Genomic DNA, 16526 nt, shown 5'->3' with positions numbered 1-16526 from the left:
AAGCTTTTATCAAGGTGCTCACAGTTGCTGGTGATCAGTTAATAAAGTGAATTTCATTTGCAGTACCTGAGTGCTAATTCCAATTACAGTGGAACACAAACTTCCATTTTAACTTCTGAAAACATTCTTTTTCCACTTGGCTGCAACTTCATGCCATCTATATCTTCCCCTATAATTCTTTCACTTATGCAGATGACATCAGCACACTCGCTCCTCTATGTCTCACAGATCGTAACAGCCATTTCCATAGCAAACATATGAGATCCCATAATCCAGACAAATTTATTATGCTTTCATCTGACCGAACAATGTGCTGGCTACATTCATCATCCTTCTTGTCACAGTGGTTTCACAAATACAGTATTTCAATTTTGTTTGGTTTTGAGAGCAGTAATTTTCTCCTTGAACATGGTCCAAAGAGATGAACATCACACAGTGCACTATTTAAGCAATCACTGAAATAACAAACAAAGAAAACAAAATCTGTAATGTCACTGGGTGCTTTGGAAACTAATGGAAAAAAAATAAGCAAATCACATTTGTTGCAACATAGAGTTGAGCTCACTTGCATCACTGAGACTGTATATTGGGACCTGCATTTTGCAATGTGCCTTTTTTAAAGTTATAGGTAAGATCCGAACTTGATTAATTTAAACGTATTCAGAAATGATAAGAAGCACAAACACATGGCTTTGCAAATGTTAAAAAAATAGGTCTAATGATAATAATTACATTTTTAATATAATTTAATATAATATTTAAGTCCGTAGATATGTTTTGGTTCTTCATGCTTTCTCTTCAGCAAATTGGTCTCTGGCGCCACCTTACGTCCTATCAGAGAGCTCGCAAGGCGTGACAAGTGACGTCACGTGTTTACAACTGCCAATGAACACGTGGCGCACTGAATCTGAAGCCGTCATTGGTCGAAATGACATCGATATGGGTGGGTACTCTGCCGTTAGGAGCCAATAGGGTCTGGCATGTAAATTCTGTTTGAAATTTTCCCGGGAAATCTGAGTTTCGCGGGAGGGTTCTTGAGCGCGTAAACCGTATCCCTTCATTCATCAGGCCGTTTCCTGAAGCCATTTCTAGACGGGGGAAACGAGAGTTGCGCTACTTTTTAATCCGTTGCATCTGCCTAAATGCACTTTCTGAAGGAAAAATACTTTTCAGAAATCGATAGTTCAGACACTCGTCTTTACTTTGGTCTGATTATTTTTGTAACCATTGCGGCGGATTAGCAGCTATACGAGCTCGAAAGTTCCGAGATAAGAAAGGGGTTACCCTGAATACGCAAGATGAGAAGAGGGACCTCCTCGGCTCAGGAAAAAGTGATTTTAGCAGGGGTTGGAGGCTCTTCTCTGGATAATAATATAATTTTAACAGCTCTCTCGGATCGTTTGAACCCCGGTCAATCAAACGCTACGTATATCCAAATAATAACCACACCACCGCCTTGCAACATTACACAGACATCAAATGTGTGTTTATCCGAGCCTCAGATTAACAACATTTACACAACTCCACAACAAGCTGCAGCAAACGCAGCAGGACAACGACCCGCTCTGGGAAGACCGCCGGTAATAATCCACACAGCTTGCTTATACATTTAGCTTTGCTACGCTCAGCGACACAATGTTAGCTTGCTAACCTAGCCGAGCTTGTTGTTCAGGGCAGCTAATGTTAGCTATTTAGCCAGGGCATTCCCTCGACTCAACCTAGCGAGGTGGCTAACTAACTACCGCTAGCTAAGTTACCCAAGTGAGCTGGTTAAGTGTTTTCGTTTGCTGTGGGGACGCCAGTGACAAGTTTAAGTGAGTTTAGCGTTAACTGGAATGCAGACCTGTCATCTAAGAGAGTGTTAGCAGACTTCATGGTGCTTTTGAGTCCGCTTCACCTTTGCAGCCAGATGGAAATATTGGTAAGAGATGACTAACGTTAGCGCTGGCCTAGTGGCTGCTGTTGGTGTCTTAATTTGGGGGGTTGGGGGATGGTTTCCCTGGCCGGTTCTTGGTAAGCTATATGTTTGTTTTTAGCGTTTTAACGCTACATGATTAGTGGAACTTATAAAGGCATGATGTTATACGCAGATATCGCTACAATTCAGTCTGGGATCTGCTCGATAGATTTTCTCCCAGTCGTCTGTGAAGATGCAAGCCAACTTGGGTAAAGCTTTGAAAATATGCGTTAGCTATCAGAGCTAGTAGCACTATTGGTTATTAGAGAGCAACGTTAGTCGTTGTCGAGCTTGACCTTATTCTTTTAATTCGGCACAACTGTGTCATGCCACTCTTTTGTAACTGAAGTAACGCTGTGGTGCCTTTCATGTCAAGTAAAGTGAAACCCGAGTTTGTTGCTTTAGTGCTGATTCTACGTTTCCTGTATTCTCAACATGCACAAACCACACAAAACAGTTAAAGCTGCATTCAGGGTGTTGTTTTCTTTTCTTTCTCCTCCTGGTTATTCATCTTTTATGAACTCAACCAGTCTGCACATATCAGGCTGTGAGCCATGAGAAGGCTTTGGGGTGAGGGGAGCTGCTTGCTGATATAAAATGGCTGACACTTTGACTGTCAACAGAGGACATATTTCTTTCTTTCTCAGTCTGGGGTTATGCAAAAGATGAAGTAGTAAGTATGGGTTTAAAAATTATAATATGTTTTCCATTTCAGGGGAAAGTGGCTTCTGCTGTGCATGAGTTTTAGAGGGAAATGCAGACCAGCAAGCTGGTGGCACGCTGTCCTGCTCAAAGACACTAAAACAGGATGGATTCTTGCAAAAGCACAGATTCATGTTCATTGGGCTATAATTGAGATGGGTTATTTGATTTAAAAAAATTATTATTGTATTTTTGTGCTTTAAGAAACAAGACATGGGGTATGTTTATGGTAAGAAGTTTAACATCTGCATTACCAAATCCAATGTTCAACACATGCCATAAATGGGCTTAAACATGGTGAATGGTACAGATGAATCTGGGGACAATGTAGATGCATATGAAGCTAAATAAAAGCTTGTGTTGGAGCCATAAATTGCTGAATCATACGCTTAAACTGACTCGTGGTGGGTAATTGGACATCAGCTGGGTGGAGTTATACGGTCGATTATTTATTGGGATTGGCGTTGGTGTGTGGTGGGACGTTCAAATCGTCGACGTGACTCACTCTTGAGCTATTTGGGCTTGCCCTTTCCAATAAATTTGAAAAAATGGAATCTCTGTGGCTGACAAAACTTCTTTCAATTCAGATTTGATGTTGCTGTCCTTGCTGCGAAAACCTCAGGAATACTGAAGTAGTCGACGGAGAACAATCACATTTGGTGACTAAAAGCAGCCTGAAACTAGCAGTCACTCTATGAAACTCTTCTTTGGTCCTATACTGTGTTTTAGAGAGACTAGGCTTATGGAAAGGCTTTGGAAGTGACTGCCAAATAACCACATCCACCCTTAACTATCCCTTCTGCTCTCTCCTAGGCAAAAAGGCGATTGGCGCTCGATGATTCGGACCACCAGTACCAGACAGAACCAGCCAAAACTCCAAGAGGTAGAGGAGGAGCCGCGGCATCAAATGGGGCACGGCTGAAGACACCCAGAAGTAAGAAGGTGGCTCTTAAGAGCCCTCTGTCATCTTGTTTGTTCATTTCACTGCAGATTGTTTCAACTTCATCGTGTCCACGCTCCTGCCGAGCAGCACAGATGGGAACAGTGTAGATACAGCTGGTTTTTTTTTTTTTGGTTTTTTTTTAATGGTTATTCCAATAAAATGAGTTTTATTTTTTCCCCTGAGCTAAACATCATCATGAAGGTAAGGTCCTTGGTTCTCTCCGAGTGGTTCACTCAGCTTTCCATGAAGAAAAATCTCTCCAGTGTTATATCACTATATTAGTGGTGTTGATTAATCTGTTTCATCAATATATAAACAGTAGTATTGTGTATCTAAACTATGGAGCTGAAATGGGGAACTCTCTCAACATATTAAAGAAAAGCAGGGAAGTGTTTCCTATGAAGCGTGTTGCTTCCAGACTAGGGCTGCCACAAACGATTATTTTGATAGTCGACTAGTCACTGATTATTTATGCGATTAGTCGACTAATCAGATCATCATCATCATCCAAAATAAACAAAAAGTCCTTCAAAAATAAAATGCAGCAACCATCACTGGACGTAAAACTACAGCTTATTGCACCAGCAGCATCTGCTCTTATATAACTATCATTAGCTTACAGCTTTAAGCTTTTAAGGTGCTAACTAAAAATAAAGACAAGATGATAGTTTATTCAATTTTAATGAAATTTGCAGATTGTTTCGGTGAAGTTTAATAAACTCCTTGCTATCTAAAATATAACAGGACACCGGAGTATATTCTCCAGCATCTCACACTTCTGATAATCAGCTGTCTGCTTGACGTTTATTCAGCTGTGTAAAAACTATAACTTTAATCTCAGCCAAACCGATTTACTCAGGAACAAATAAAATACAAAAAAAAAAAAAAAAAAAAAGCCAAACAACAACATTTTTAATTTATCTAAGTGACTCATATATATTTAACCTGAGTCGCGAAAGACGGCGGTGGGTTTGAAAACAATTTGCCGGGAGTCCGGTGTTCTCACGGCGCTAGTGACCTAGCCCCCGGCTAGCTATCGAGCTAGTGGGTAACAGACGTCTCCGAAAACGTCGGAGCGCTTTTGAAAATATGTGGTGTCCTGCTAAACTGAGCCGATATTTGAGGTTTACACAGCTACATTCTCGCCTGAAAATATGTTAAACGTTTATTTTGTGACCCAGAAAGAATAATAAGAGTAATATTAAAACTAACTAGCTACCGCCATTGTTGGAAACTAAGCTGGACCGCGCTATGAATTCTGGGACACAGCTGCTTCTTCTTCTTCGGGGTTTAACGGCAGCTGGCATCCTTGTACATGCTGTGCTGCCATCTTCTGTTTCAGTCCGTTATTACACTCTTAAATCCTGCTATTATTCCTGCGTCTTTTGCGATCTTACAAAGCTTCAAACGACACGTCGACTATTAAATCAGTCGTCGACGATTTTGATAGTCGACGTAATCGTGACTAGTCGACAAATCGTGGCAGCCCTATTCCAGACTATATTCAAGCACAGTAATTAACTTCCTGTTAGCTTGGTGTTTTATTTGGCCTGCATTCTTAGAAAATTTAAAAAAGAAAGTGGGGAGAGAGATCTGGTTCTTTTACATGAATCTAGTGATCGTGGCAGTGTAATACGTGGTCTTGTGGGAGGTCACAACAGGTGACGTGGTGTGGATCTCTGCTCTTAAACCGCTCTGCCCACTGAGAACGGGAATGGGACACTGTGCGAACAGAGCCTTTAAAATTAAAAAACTTTTAGCTTTAAATTGCAACCCGACAGAGGAATTAAAAAGTGATCCTTTTTTGCCAAACTGGCTTGTAGCTCGTCTTCACAAAAATACGCCGGCGATTGTCGCTGAGTCATTTCCCTTTCAGCATTTCCCTGGAAAAACTGTCTTCGGTTTTCCCAATATTGAGTGTTAGTGAGCAATTTGTACTGTAAATGTGTCCAGTATGAAAATGCCTCGCTTGTTTCCAACAATGACTTCAAAGTTGGCTCTTTGTCTTTGTGAATGAGTCACAACACAAAACAGAGTATGATCACCCATCCGTCCAGCAGGTAGTCTGCTTCTTCTGACACCCCTGCTGCTCTTGGACTCCTGTTGACTCTCGGACATATTGATGAAGCTGCGTTTCGCTCAGCCATATGCTCTCATGTGAAACTGCATCTAGCAATGACTGAGTTTTCATGTCTTGGCTAGAAACCGTCCTTCAAATTGCTTAAATTACTTAATTTCCCCTTCTTTCTGCTTTTTGTCCACCATAGCACCCAAGTCTCCACCAGAGAAGACGCGGTACGACACATCTTTGGGCCTCTTAACAAAGAAGTTCGTGGACCTTCTTGCTCAGTCTTCCGATGGTGTTTTGGACCTCAACCTTGCTGCTGAAACCTTACAGGTAAATTGAGGAAGATGCTTTGTTTTCGGTCAGCGTTTTAGCGACTGATGAGTTACGCCGTTAAATCTGTACGTGTGTTCCTCGCTTGCAGGTACAGAAAAGGCGGTTGTATGATATCACCAATGTACTAGAAGGCATTCACCTCATCAAGAAGAAATCCAAGAACAACATTCAGTGGATGTAAGTGGTTATTCTCCCTCACTCTGCCATGCAGGTGCTTGGTTTGGACTCTGCATTTTTCTTTCTCCTCCATCTTTGCTTCTTTCTTTACCTCAGCTGATGTGTTGTATGAGGATACCCAAAAGTGCCGACACTCGAATCATTTTAGTAGTTCGCTCACTCAGAACTCATAAGTTCATAACTGGGCACGAGACACCTGTGCTTTGCAGTTTAGGGTGGCTTTTCATTTAAACAGATTTTGAGTCATGTTTGTGAGCTGTATGTACTGTTATGGTTTTATTTTAAAGCTCTGTTGATTTTCCTCTCATGGCCTAAGGTCGTGTCCTTGTCAGGCACTAAAGTTGGAAATGACTACAGAAATTTATTGGGTCAGAATACTTTGAAGGTAGTTTCCGCAGTTTTATGTTTTGAAGTCACTTGTTCTTTACAGGATATGCGGTCAGTGGAGCCTGGTAATCACACCTTTGTAATGAAGGAAAGGTGCTTAAGTGAGAGGTAGCTCATACGTACCGAAACATAAATCCTGTGTTTACTTGAAAAGAAATCAGAACTTTTTTGCACTGTTGAAGTTGATGTGCCAAATATTTGAAACTAAAAACCAAATGGCTGCAATTGAGCACCCTTAGGTGACTCTAAACCGCTGTATTTCACTCTGCACTGGCTTTTCTTTCATTTACAGGGGCTGTAGTCTGTTGGAGGTCGAAGGGGCGCTGAGCCAGAGACAGAGACTGACAGCTGAAGTTTCTGCGCTGGCTGATGAAGAGCAGAGGCTCGAACAACTCATCCAGAGATGCTCTCTGGATATGAGACACATGAGCGAGTTGCCAGGCAACCAGAAATATCCTTTTGTTAGTTGAGATTGTGGCTAAAGTTTTAGTTCAACATAAATCTCGTAAAGATGCAGAGTAAGTCACTACAGGATTGCAAGGTCTTGTTTGTAATCTACTAAAACTGCAGATTTCTGAGCAAACACCAAGCAAGTTCATTTCAGGAGTGTCCACTGCAGTTTTACTAAGAGCAGTGACAACTGGAGAATCAGAAACAACCTGATGATAGATTTTTAAATGTCTCTGTAAGCAGTGTGCTTCTTCAGATCAGTGGGAGGAAGCTGACGGAGTATTGATACGTTCTGACATGAGATTGAAGTCGGTTAGAAATCGCTCTTGACTAGGGAAGCCATTCGCTTCTTAAATGCTGCAGCTCATGTAGGGAGTGGCTGTTTTATTACAAATAAGTTTGTCACAGGCGATCTGATCAAAAACGCCAAACATCAGAAGCCTTTGCTGATTTGAGTTTGGGAGATTCCCCAGTAAAGGTGATTTTCTTGGTCACGTCCAGGCAGCAGGTCCTATAGTGCTATAACCCTTTAACTGTGTAATTTGCGATTTCATTTAAACTTGCACAGAGCGCACAAAGTCAAGGTCTGTTTCAAATTAACTCAAATTTTATGTGGAGGATTGTTGTTCATAAGTCTGAGCTGCAGCTGATTAGTTTTCAGCAGGTGTAGGAGTTCAGTTTGGAAGCCTGAGGGCAGCGTGTCAGGTGAGGAGTGGCACTGGACCATTTCCATTAGTACCTACTCAGGGCGGCTCGCCACAGTTTTCAGGATTTTCCTTTAGGTGATGAGACCTGGTACCAGGCCGGTGTTCCAAGTGACCTAAAAATGTAATGTAAACAGAATGCATACTACCGATCGGCTAGTTGGTGGGTCACTCAGTGAGTCATGAGTGTCTCCTTCACGAAAATCAAAACCGCCATTTATTAAACCCAGCAATGAGGAAAACAGCTGGACAGAAACAACTTTGCTGAGTCTGAAACTCTACACACTGAGCAGCAGGTGTAACGTTGCCTTGACGTCCACCTTTGTAGTGCTTAGCCGCATTGCAATAACGACCCCAAACACGTCCAGTTGGTACTTGGTTGTAATGGAAAACGAGTCGTATCGCCACAAGACTCGAGTCACATCTTGCTGATCTGAGTAGGTACTAATGGTAAACGCTCTTCAGTTTTTTTCAGCGCTGTTCACTGTGACTTCATCAATCGTGGCGATTCATCTCTGTGTATTGAAAACAGACTTCTTTTTTTGTCCCTCACACCAGCACAGTGTTAACTCACCAATAACCCACTCACCAAAGTTGAGTTATCCACTTCCCTAAAATTAAAAATCAAGTTTAATGATAACACTTCTGACAAACTGGAGGAGATCCAGAACTGACTGCAGAGGCACAAATGCAAGTTCACACATAGGATGCGTAGAAGATCACACAATCATCAGAAGTTAATGTTCCTGTAGATCATATATAAAAAAAGATTTTCTGCATAACATTAGCTTGCAGCCAATTATTAGAATCATCAGGGAAAAAAATGGATTACCTTGTGATCGAACTTAATAGTCATGGTTTGCATGTGTGCACTGCTCAGTAAAGACGCAGAGGCTTGAGATCTTTTCCTCATGGACCCGTGTCCTCAGATTTTGCACACTCAAACTCCTTCAAATACCATGCAGTACAGCTAGTTGCAAAAATAATTGTGCTCGTGCCTTTCATTTGTAAATTGTCATTATGAATTCTTTAAGTCTCACTAATTGTTTTATGATGCCAAAAGGGGGTTTAGACAGGCACAGAATGGTGACATGGCTGTTTCTTAGTCTAAAAGTCTCTTCTCAAAAAGCTGTAATATGCTTTCAGTACTTTAAGAGCTCTGCCTTCAGGAACAACTAGCTGTGTTTTACTTCTCCTCGAACAAACATCTCTTTTCTAACATGTCACAGAATGCAGGTCATTTCATATAGTCTGTTCTGTATCAACACAGACGCAGTTTTATTTCTTTAACCCGGCTGTTTCCACATATGCTTATGTAACATACCAAGATATCAAACAAGGGAGCCTCAGAGACCAGACGGTTATTGTCGTCAAAGCGCCCACAGACACCAAACTAGAAGTGCCGGACCCTGAAGAGGTTTGTATACATGCTCACACGCGCCTGATTTTTTTTATTTATTTTTTTTCCGACCACTTGGCATATGACTTGAGTTCTTTTATAGACAAGACTTCATATTGGTTAGGTTCACTTCTGACCTTAGTCGGGTAAGTCAGTCAGTTTTAAATGTAACTATATTGAAGTTTTTCAACGTGATGTCATGCACATCTTGCTCAAGATTTGTCCACCATATTGGATCTTATACAACCACTGGTTGCTAGGCAATAATGTGTGTATTGCCTGATTGGTTCGGAGTGGTTCATGGAGGTTTCTGGTTTTCGCTGGGTGAAATCTGTTGGAAAGTAGGTGCTGCATGAAAACCACCTATATTGCACCAGTTGGTAGCAGATTTCCCGGTTGCCAGTAGTTCTGTTTTTTTTACGCCTCAACCGTAAAAGGTTGATGGTGCATTGTCAGCACCCTGCAGCGCAGGTGGGCAGGCGGGTGATGTGGACCCCCAAGTTTGTAAATGGATAACAGGAGAACTCAGACGAGTTTGAATCTCAGTGACCTCAACCTCAAGATCAGGGGTCGGAGGTCAAGTTTTCTGAATATTTTGTCAATGCGATAACTTTAGAAGATGGTCACCTAGGATTTTGAAATTCGTCCCATAGGTGCACCTATTAGAAGGCTGAAGGGTACTACTGACCACTGCCAGTATTTTTCCATGGTTCTCTGCAGACTCTTGCTAACTATCTTGAGCGGTAGAGCATCTTGGAAAAGTAGTAAACTTTTAGTTTGAAGGCGAGTGGTCATCATTTACGCTTTTTCACACTGTCACTGTTTCATTACAGCTCAGAGCAGCTGGACAGTGTTTACAGACAAGTCTGTCACTTTCATGGAAACTATAAGTAACTGAAGGGATATGCTAGCAACCGTTTTCTGGTTGGGCAAAATGCATCTTTTTTCCCGTATTGTCATGTGGGGGGAAAATGGGTGTCATTTTCCAGCGACTGCCATCAGCCTCCAGCATCCACGTAACTGGTCGGGGAATAACCCCCGCCCAAATACACACACACAGAGTGGGTGGTTGCCAAATGGTCCCTAGCTGGTTTCTAAGCCCATGTGACTGGTGCCTTATTAACTTGATCCTACATTGTCACTATGATGGTCATATCTCCAAAATGACTCAAAGGTTAATGCAACAAGGTTGGCAGTCACGTGAACCTCAGTACTCTACTGTATGTTCGAACCATTTAATAGAAACGGAAATTGGGCTGGCCTATGTAACAGACACTTTTTTCCCCCTTAAAATCTGTGTGTAAACTTTGAATAAAAAAAAAAAAAGATTTAAACTTAATTTGGTACCGTTAGTTTTAATTTGTCCTTCAACAATGATTTCTGAGTGGCTCGGTCAGTCTGAGAAATCATTGCACTGAATTGATCATATTTTAGATACATTGCTACATGCATAAACTCCTCCATTTGGTGTGTGCACATGTTGGTAATCAGTAGTACATTTATGTGCATTGTTGTTCTGATTCGAGTACCTGTTCTCTCTCTGTAGAGTTTATCCATACACCTGACCAGCACAAAGGGTCCCATAGAAGTTCTGCTGTGCCCGGATGAGGAAAACGACCCCAGGAGTCCCGTAAAAAATGGGAACACAGACATCAATGGGAACTCTCCTTTCCTCAAAGTCCTTCAAGGTTGGTTTCAGATGGATAGTAGTGTACCGCAGCACTTTGTTTTGTCATTCATAATGAAAAGCTGATCCATTTATTTTGCGTATCATATATCCATAGACTGAGTAAAAGAAAAAATAGCATGATCATTTAAACACATGGAGAAAAAAAATCCCCATTTCTATTACAGTCACAGAAATTGGCAACATTTAAACAGTTTTCTGTACTGAAGTGAATGAAAACCACATGCTTTGTTTCATTGTTCTTAAATAGTATGAATGGATTGGTAAGAAAGGAGTTCAGTGTTCAGTGCTGATCTAGAAGTGGTTCCAGAAGAGACGTCCAGAGCTCACTAGATTTGCTTCCAGTGCAACAAAACAGCCGTACAGCTTCTTTGAAGACCAGTGGTACTCTTGGCTGTTTTGGTGTCATAACAAATTGTCTCTTTCTCCTTCCACAGATCCCAGCTGCACAACCACTTCTCCTAACCCCTTTCTGGCTCCACCTCCCTCCTCTTCCTCAGCTGTCTCCGTCACAACTCTTTCACCCATCTCATCCACTTACACCAGTCTCCTGCAGCAGACAGAAGACCAGATCCCCTCATCCCTGGGTCCTTTCTTAAACCTTGGGCCTACTCTTCTGGACCAAGAAGATGACTACCTGTTAGGTTTGGGAGACGACCAGGGAATTAGCGACTTGTTTGAATCCTGTGACTTTGATAAAATGCCCTCTCTTGGCCTGGATGAGCTCCTGGGCAGCTAGCATTAGGTGAACAAAATGGACGGAAACACAGAGGGCTTTTTCTGTCCCACAGGGAGTACCGTGTTCTTTCATGGTATAACTAACAAACGTCATCAGCAGTGTAAAGCCTTTGATCTCCTTTTTAGTGGATGCTAATTTACACAGCTGGTTGGTTAAATGTAAATGGGGATGGGAAGGGTATCCACATCTTTGTATGGGTGTTACTATAGAGAGACAGCAAAGAGAGAACAGCTATAAGGAAACATCCCCCACAGTGCTTGGCATTACCTCACATCTGGGGTTATTGCATTGTGTTGAGCATAACCGTGCAGTTACCAAAAAACACCCTCGAGATTGGGAAAGAAGAAAAATCACATTGTCAACTCTTGAAGGATCCTGTCTGGGAATTTGTTTTGGCAAGTAAAAGGTCGATCTTCTTTGTTTTATCTTCGGGTGTGCAGAGCTACCCAGGTAACGCTTTAGGTGTGTTACTGCCAAGTGCTGTGGGTAGAGTTCAAGCTGATTTCATCCACAACAATGATCTGTGACCGAAGGCTTTTACTGCTGACTGTTAAATAGCCATGTTGTGTGTGCACATATGAAACATTTTTGGAAATTATAAAAAATATATATATATAAGAATGGAAACAGGGCTGATTTTGATGCACAGCACTCGCAACATAGTTAGAATAGTTAGGTTAGGCTGATTATAAAGTTCAGAGTATGAGTATTGGGTACATTTGGGTGTCCATTGAAAAATTATTGTGGAAAATAACCAGAATATGCACTCTTGAGTCATGGAAGCAAGACATTTATGCCACATATTCCAGTGTCTCATCTCCTGACAAATACACAACTTGCTAAGTTGCTAAAGGAAGCTGGAAAAGCCATCATTTCTTGCCAGTGGGTAAATCTGAACACGTGATGTGCAAACTTAAAAATCATCTCCACCCTATACTCTTGATTTGGCAGTTGACGCCTCGACTCTCGCTGCTTTTTACCTTTCCCATCTTCATCAGCAGTAGCCGGCATAACTGAATCCCTTAATGCCTCCTCACTTAGACTGTGTGCAGTGCAATTATACTGTGGATTGAGCTATTCAGAGAAACTTGTCTTCGAATCACTTACCACTCTGTGCGCACTTCCTGCTCGGTGTGTACTGAGACTGTTGTTGGCTCTTTTTAGCTTCAATAACTGTTGAATTTTAATGGATTTTAAAACTGTAGAAATTACTTAACGTCTTGGGTCATCTAAGGGAAAAAAACCAGGATGAGATAGCCACTTATTTAAACTTCAGCATGTAATGAAGGGCTTTTTTTCCTCTGTAAGAAAATGTTAAAAAAAAACAAAACAGCTATTTTGTAATTTAAGTGAATTCAGCGCAACTAAACCGTAGTGACTTGTGTTTGTTTAGAGCTACTGAATTTACCGTGATTAGCCAGCAAAAAAGGCTTGATTACTTGCTGAAAAACAAGCTGAGAGGATGTAATTTTTTTCCCACTTTAGGTATTAGAAACACCATCACAGTTCACTACCAGTAGCTTGTCTGATTACATCCCTTGTAATAGTGAAGTGCAAAGAGACCTTGGCTTTTAGAGATCACAGGTGATATTGCTGCTGTTATTGTTGACTTATCCCCGCCCGACCTGATTGACGTGTGCTTGAGGAATCACGTGTGTGAGTTAATGTCAGAGTCGAGCTTGCGTTAAAGAGTAAGCCTGCCCGTGTGTAAATTGATGTACAGTTTTCTAATTTTTTTCAGTGCACAAGGTACTGTAGGCTACCTCTCACTTAATGTTGCAAAATAGAAAATAGGGCGTTAAGAGATAAATGCCATAGTTTGTATGATTTTTGAATTCTTTTGTTTTAGGAATTGCCCGCGTTTTATTTAGCAGTCATGTCGGAAACCCCGACATTATAGTGGGAATACCGTTGGCCAAAAGCCAGACTCATACTGTCGCATATTAATTTTCACCACTGGGGTGCACATTTGAAGCATAGAAAAGTGGATGAATGTATTGCAATATTTTTTTAGTGTGTCGTTTTTGTTTTTTCTCCAATAAGTTATTTAGCTCCTGTGTCAGTGTTTTTGTTTTAATTATGTTTTTTAAATGGAGAGGCACCACTTAGACACAGGCAGTGATTCGCAGTTGGTCTATCTGGTCATGCAGAGACATTTCTGTGTTTTTCGCATCCCTGGTTTGGCTGTTCTCTGTTGGAAGTGTGTAGGAACTTTTGGAAACTTCCCCCCTGATATTCCTTACCATTTTTGCAATTCTCAGTTTTTTGGAGAGTAGTGATGCCTCTCCAAGTGCCCCTATTATATGTTCATGTACAACCTCTGTTTCATTATTGCTAAAGGAGCTAGAATATGTTTGCGTGCTTTAATGTTCAAAGAACACATTATACCGTACGTTGCTGCAGCATTTCTGTTCACTTTGTCTGAAACTTGCACTTGTGTGCCTTGAATACTCTGCTCCCAATAATCCCCACAGTCTGCACTAAATGGCTAGTTGGCATGAAAAAGGCAAGGTGACATTATCTGACAACAGAAATGCAAAATATGTAAATGAGAACATCACTTTGGACTGTATTAAAAATACACGGTTGTGCATTCTTTTAGGGTCTGCCAAATTAGCCACTAGGTGCAAGTGTTTTACACAGTGACCGAGAGGTTACAGAAGAAAATCCTCGAATGCAAATTTTATTTTATTTTGTTGTTTGGATGAACTTTATTTTTTGTGCTGCTTTTTGTTTGTTGGGTTTTCTTTTGAAGCATTTCACATCTGCAAAATTCTGACGCAAGAGCACGATGGGGGCAATTCAGGAAAAGCATGTTGACTTGTTAAAGAATAGCCTCAACTCTGAGAAGAACATCCAGTCTCTTCATTATTTCAATCTTTACAAAATGCACAAAAATGTCCTGATTTACAGCCGTATTTATATTGGTGTATTTTACATGTATTCATGCAAAGTTTAAACACCCACTCTCCAGTTTACAGTAGGTAAAATATTTTCCCCCAAGGATTTCAAGCAACCAGAATCTGGTTGCTATATTTTATGTCCTTTTACATGAGGGATTTTTGTGTGTGTGTGTGTGTGTGTGTGTGTGTGTGTGTGTGTGTGTGTGGTGGAAAGATTGTACCTTTCCATTGGTTTCTAATGGAATGTTGGAGATTTCGTGCACTGCTAAAGCTAGTGTCTGGTAATAATGAGTGACTTAAAATTGCAACTTTTTTTTCATTTCGAAATGTGTGATTAGATCTTACTGAAGTGTATCGTTAGGCTAAGTATGATGCTAACTATGGTCCACATTGAAACAGCTTTGTTTTTATTTTCTTATGGTTATTCTTGAGCTGTTACCAAATACGGTGTAATGATCAGTGAATATTCTGTAAAGCTTATGAAAAAAAAAAAAAAAGACACAAAAACAAACAAAAAACAAAAATCTGATTAGAAAGAATTGTCTGTAAAATTATATTTCTGCCTGTTTTTGCTAACTACAGAACAGAGAGCAGTTTGCGATGTGAAGGCATGGGTGAAAGAGCTCATGAATGTTGGAGATAAAATTGATGTTTTTTGATGTGTGTATTTCAGTTACATGCTTGTTTATGTACATCTGTTAAAATGAGGAATTTGAGCTGTGTGTGCGTGTCTGTGTGTATTGGAGGGGTTGGGGGGGATAAATTTTGTTTTTTTGTACTCTGGGCATTTGTAATTGAAAATTTGAATAAAGCAAATATAAATGAGGAAATGTATATTTTGTCTTGATGCGTCTTCAGGGAGTAGTTTGCACTATGGTGGAAAGTTTGGCTGCACTATTAGAAGTCTGTAGGTTCAAACATGTATAGTAACTTGCCACTAATTACACCTTACTAATTGTACAGGTTAGGTCTCCTTGTGTCTTCGGGGATGTTGTAATTGTAAGACCGATTCAACAGGGAACTGGAAACATCAGATTCTGATCCATATTGACATGATGGCTTCACACAGTTGCTGCAGATTTATTGGCTGTCCATCCAGGTAACTGCTTTCATGAGAACTTGAATCAGTCTGGCTGTTGTTATCTGACATCAGTAATTTGTTTACACTAACAAACCAACCAACTTGCCAACCATTCTCTGTAAACCCAGGAGATGGTTGTGTGGGGGAAATCCCAGACCAGCCTGTCTGGGATTTCACATTCAAAGTTACATAAATCATGTTTCTTCCTCATTCTGCTCAGTTGAAACTCAGCAGGTCATCTTGACCGTGTCTACATGTCTAAATCAAAGTCAGCTTTATTGTCAAAGACCCTATGTACAGTCATACACAGGAATTTGAAATTGCGATACTCTCATGGCCCTCAGTGTGCACTAAAACAATATAAAGATAAGTCTTCTGTACAATACTATACAATTATTTAAACAGCAGTGTCCAACACAATCGTAGTGATTGTGGGCAAGTTGGCGTGCAAATGGTGGTGGTTCAGAGTTTGTATGTTTGGGGGGGGTTCAGAGGGAAGAGGTCAATGCAGGTCTGGAGTTCGTGTGTCTCAGTCTGCTGGTTCTAGCCCGGAGGCTCTTCAGTCTCCTTCCTGATGGCAGCAAATTGAAGAAGTTGGACAGATGAGTTGAGTCACCTGAAATGCAGAGGGCTTTCCGGATGAGGCGGGTGCAGTAGATGTCCTGGAGGGAGGGAAGAGAAGTATCCACGATCTTCTCCGCTGCTGTCACTACCCGTTGTAACTTTTTCCGTCAGGAGCCATACCGCACAGTGATGCAGCTGGTGAGGATACTCTCAACGGTGCCTCTGTAGAAGGTGCTCGTAATGGTGGTTGAGGCTCTTGCTCACCTCACTTTGCAGAGGAAGATCTTCTGAGATGTGCACAGCCAGGAACTTAGTGCTGCTTACCCTCTCTACAGCAGCACCGTTGATGGTTAGTGGGATGTGCAGGGTGCGAGTTCTCCTGAAGGGACAGGTTGTTGTTGCTGCACCACTCGGCCAGATGGTTAACTTCAC

General features: G+C 41.2%; 1 protein-coding gene across 2 annotated transcripts; it reads left to right on the top strand.

The window, feature by feature from the left end:
- The first annotated feature begins 1033 nt into the window (after positions 1-1033).
- On the top strand, positions 1034-15241 carry LOC147318747 (transcription factor E2F3-like). Of its 2 annotated transcripts, none has more exons than XM_086310821.1 (8): positions 1034-1580; positions 3473-3593; positions 5870-6000; positions 6092-6180; positions 6860-7022; positions 9031-9138; positions 10667-10808; positions 11245-15241. In XM_086310821.1, exons 1-8 carry the CDS (start codon positions 1299-1301, stop codon positions 11544-11546), a joined length of 1338 nt encoding a protein of 445 aa, XP_086166947.1. In that variant the 5' UTR covers positions 1034-1298; the 3' UTR covers positions 11547-15241. The 2 variants fall into 2 exon arrangements, with proteins under 2 accessions (XP_086166947.1, XP_086166948.1); XM_086310822.1 differs by lacking the exon at positions 1034-1580 and adding an exon at positions 1623-1921.
- The last annotated feature ends 1285 nt before the right edge of the window (positions 15242-16526 follow it).

The sequence above is a fragment of the Aulonocara sp. 'chitande type north' Nkhata Bay genome, linkage group LG11, assembly GCF_057382095.1.
Source record: "Aulonocara sp. 'chitande type north' Nkhata Bay isolate Kocher_YH1m ecotype deep benthic linkage group LG11, A_spYH_male_GT1.1, whole genome shotgun sequence".
In the NCBI taxonomy this organism is placed as follows: Eukaryota; Metazoa; Chordata; class Actinopteri; order Cichliformes; family Cichlidae; genus Aulonocara; species Aulonocara sp. 'chitande type north' Nkhata Bay.
The sequence above is the reverse complement of the archived record's forward strand: the minus strand, read 5'-3'. Positions and strand labels throughout refer to the sequence as shown.

Bases quoted from the DNA above. Each gene is read 5' to 3' on its own strand.
- LOC147318747 (XM_086310821.1), top strand. From the start codon at position 1,299: ATGAGAAGAGGGACCTCCTCGGCTCAGGAAAAAGTGATTTTAGCAGGG. The intron at 9,139-10,666 runs GTTTGTATACAT...CTCTCTCTGTAG, and splicing joins AAGTGCCGGACCCTGAAGAG to AGTTTATCCATACACCTGAC. The intron at 10,809-11,244 runs GTTGGTTTCAGA...CTCCTTCCACAG, and splicing joins TTTCCTCAAAGTCCTTCAAG to ATCCCAGCTGCACAACCACT.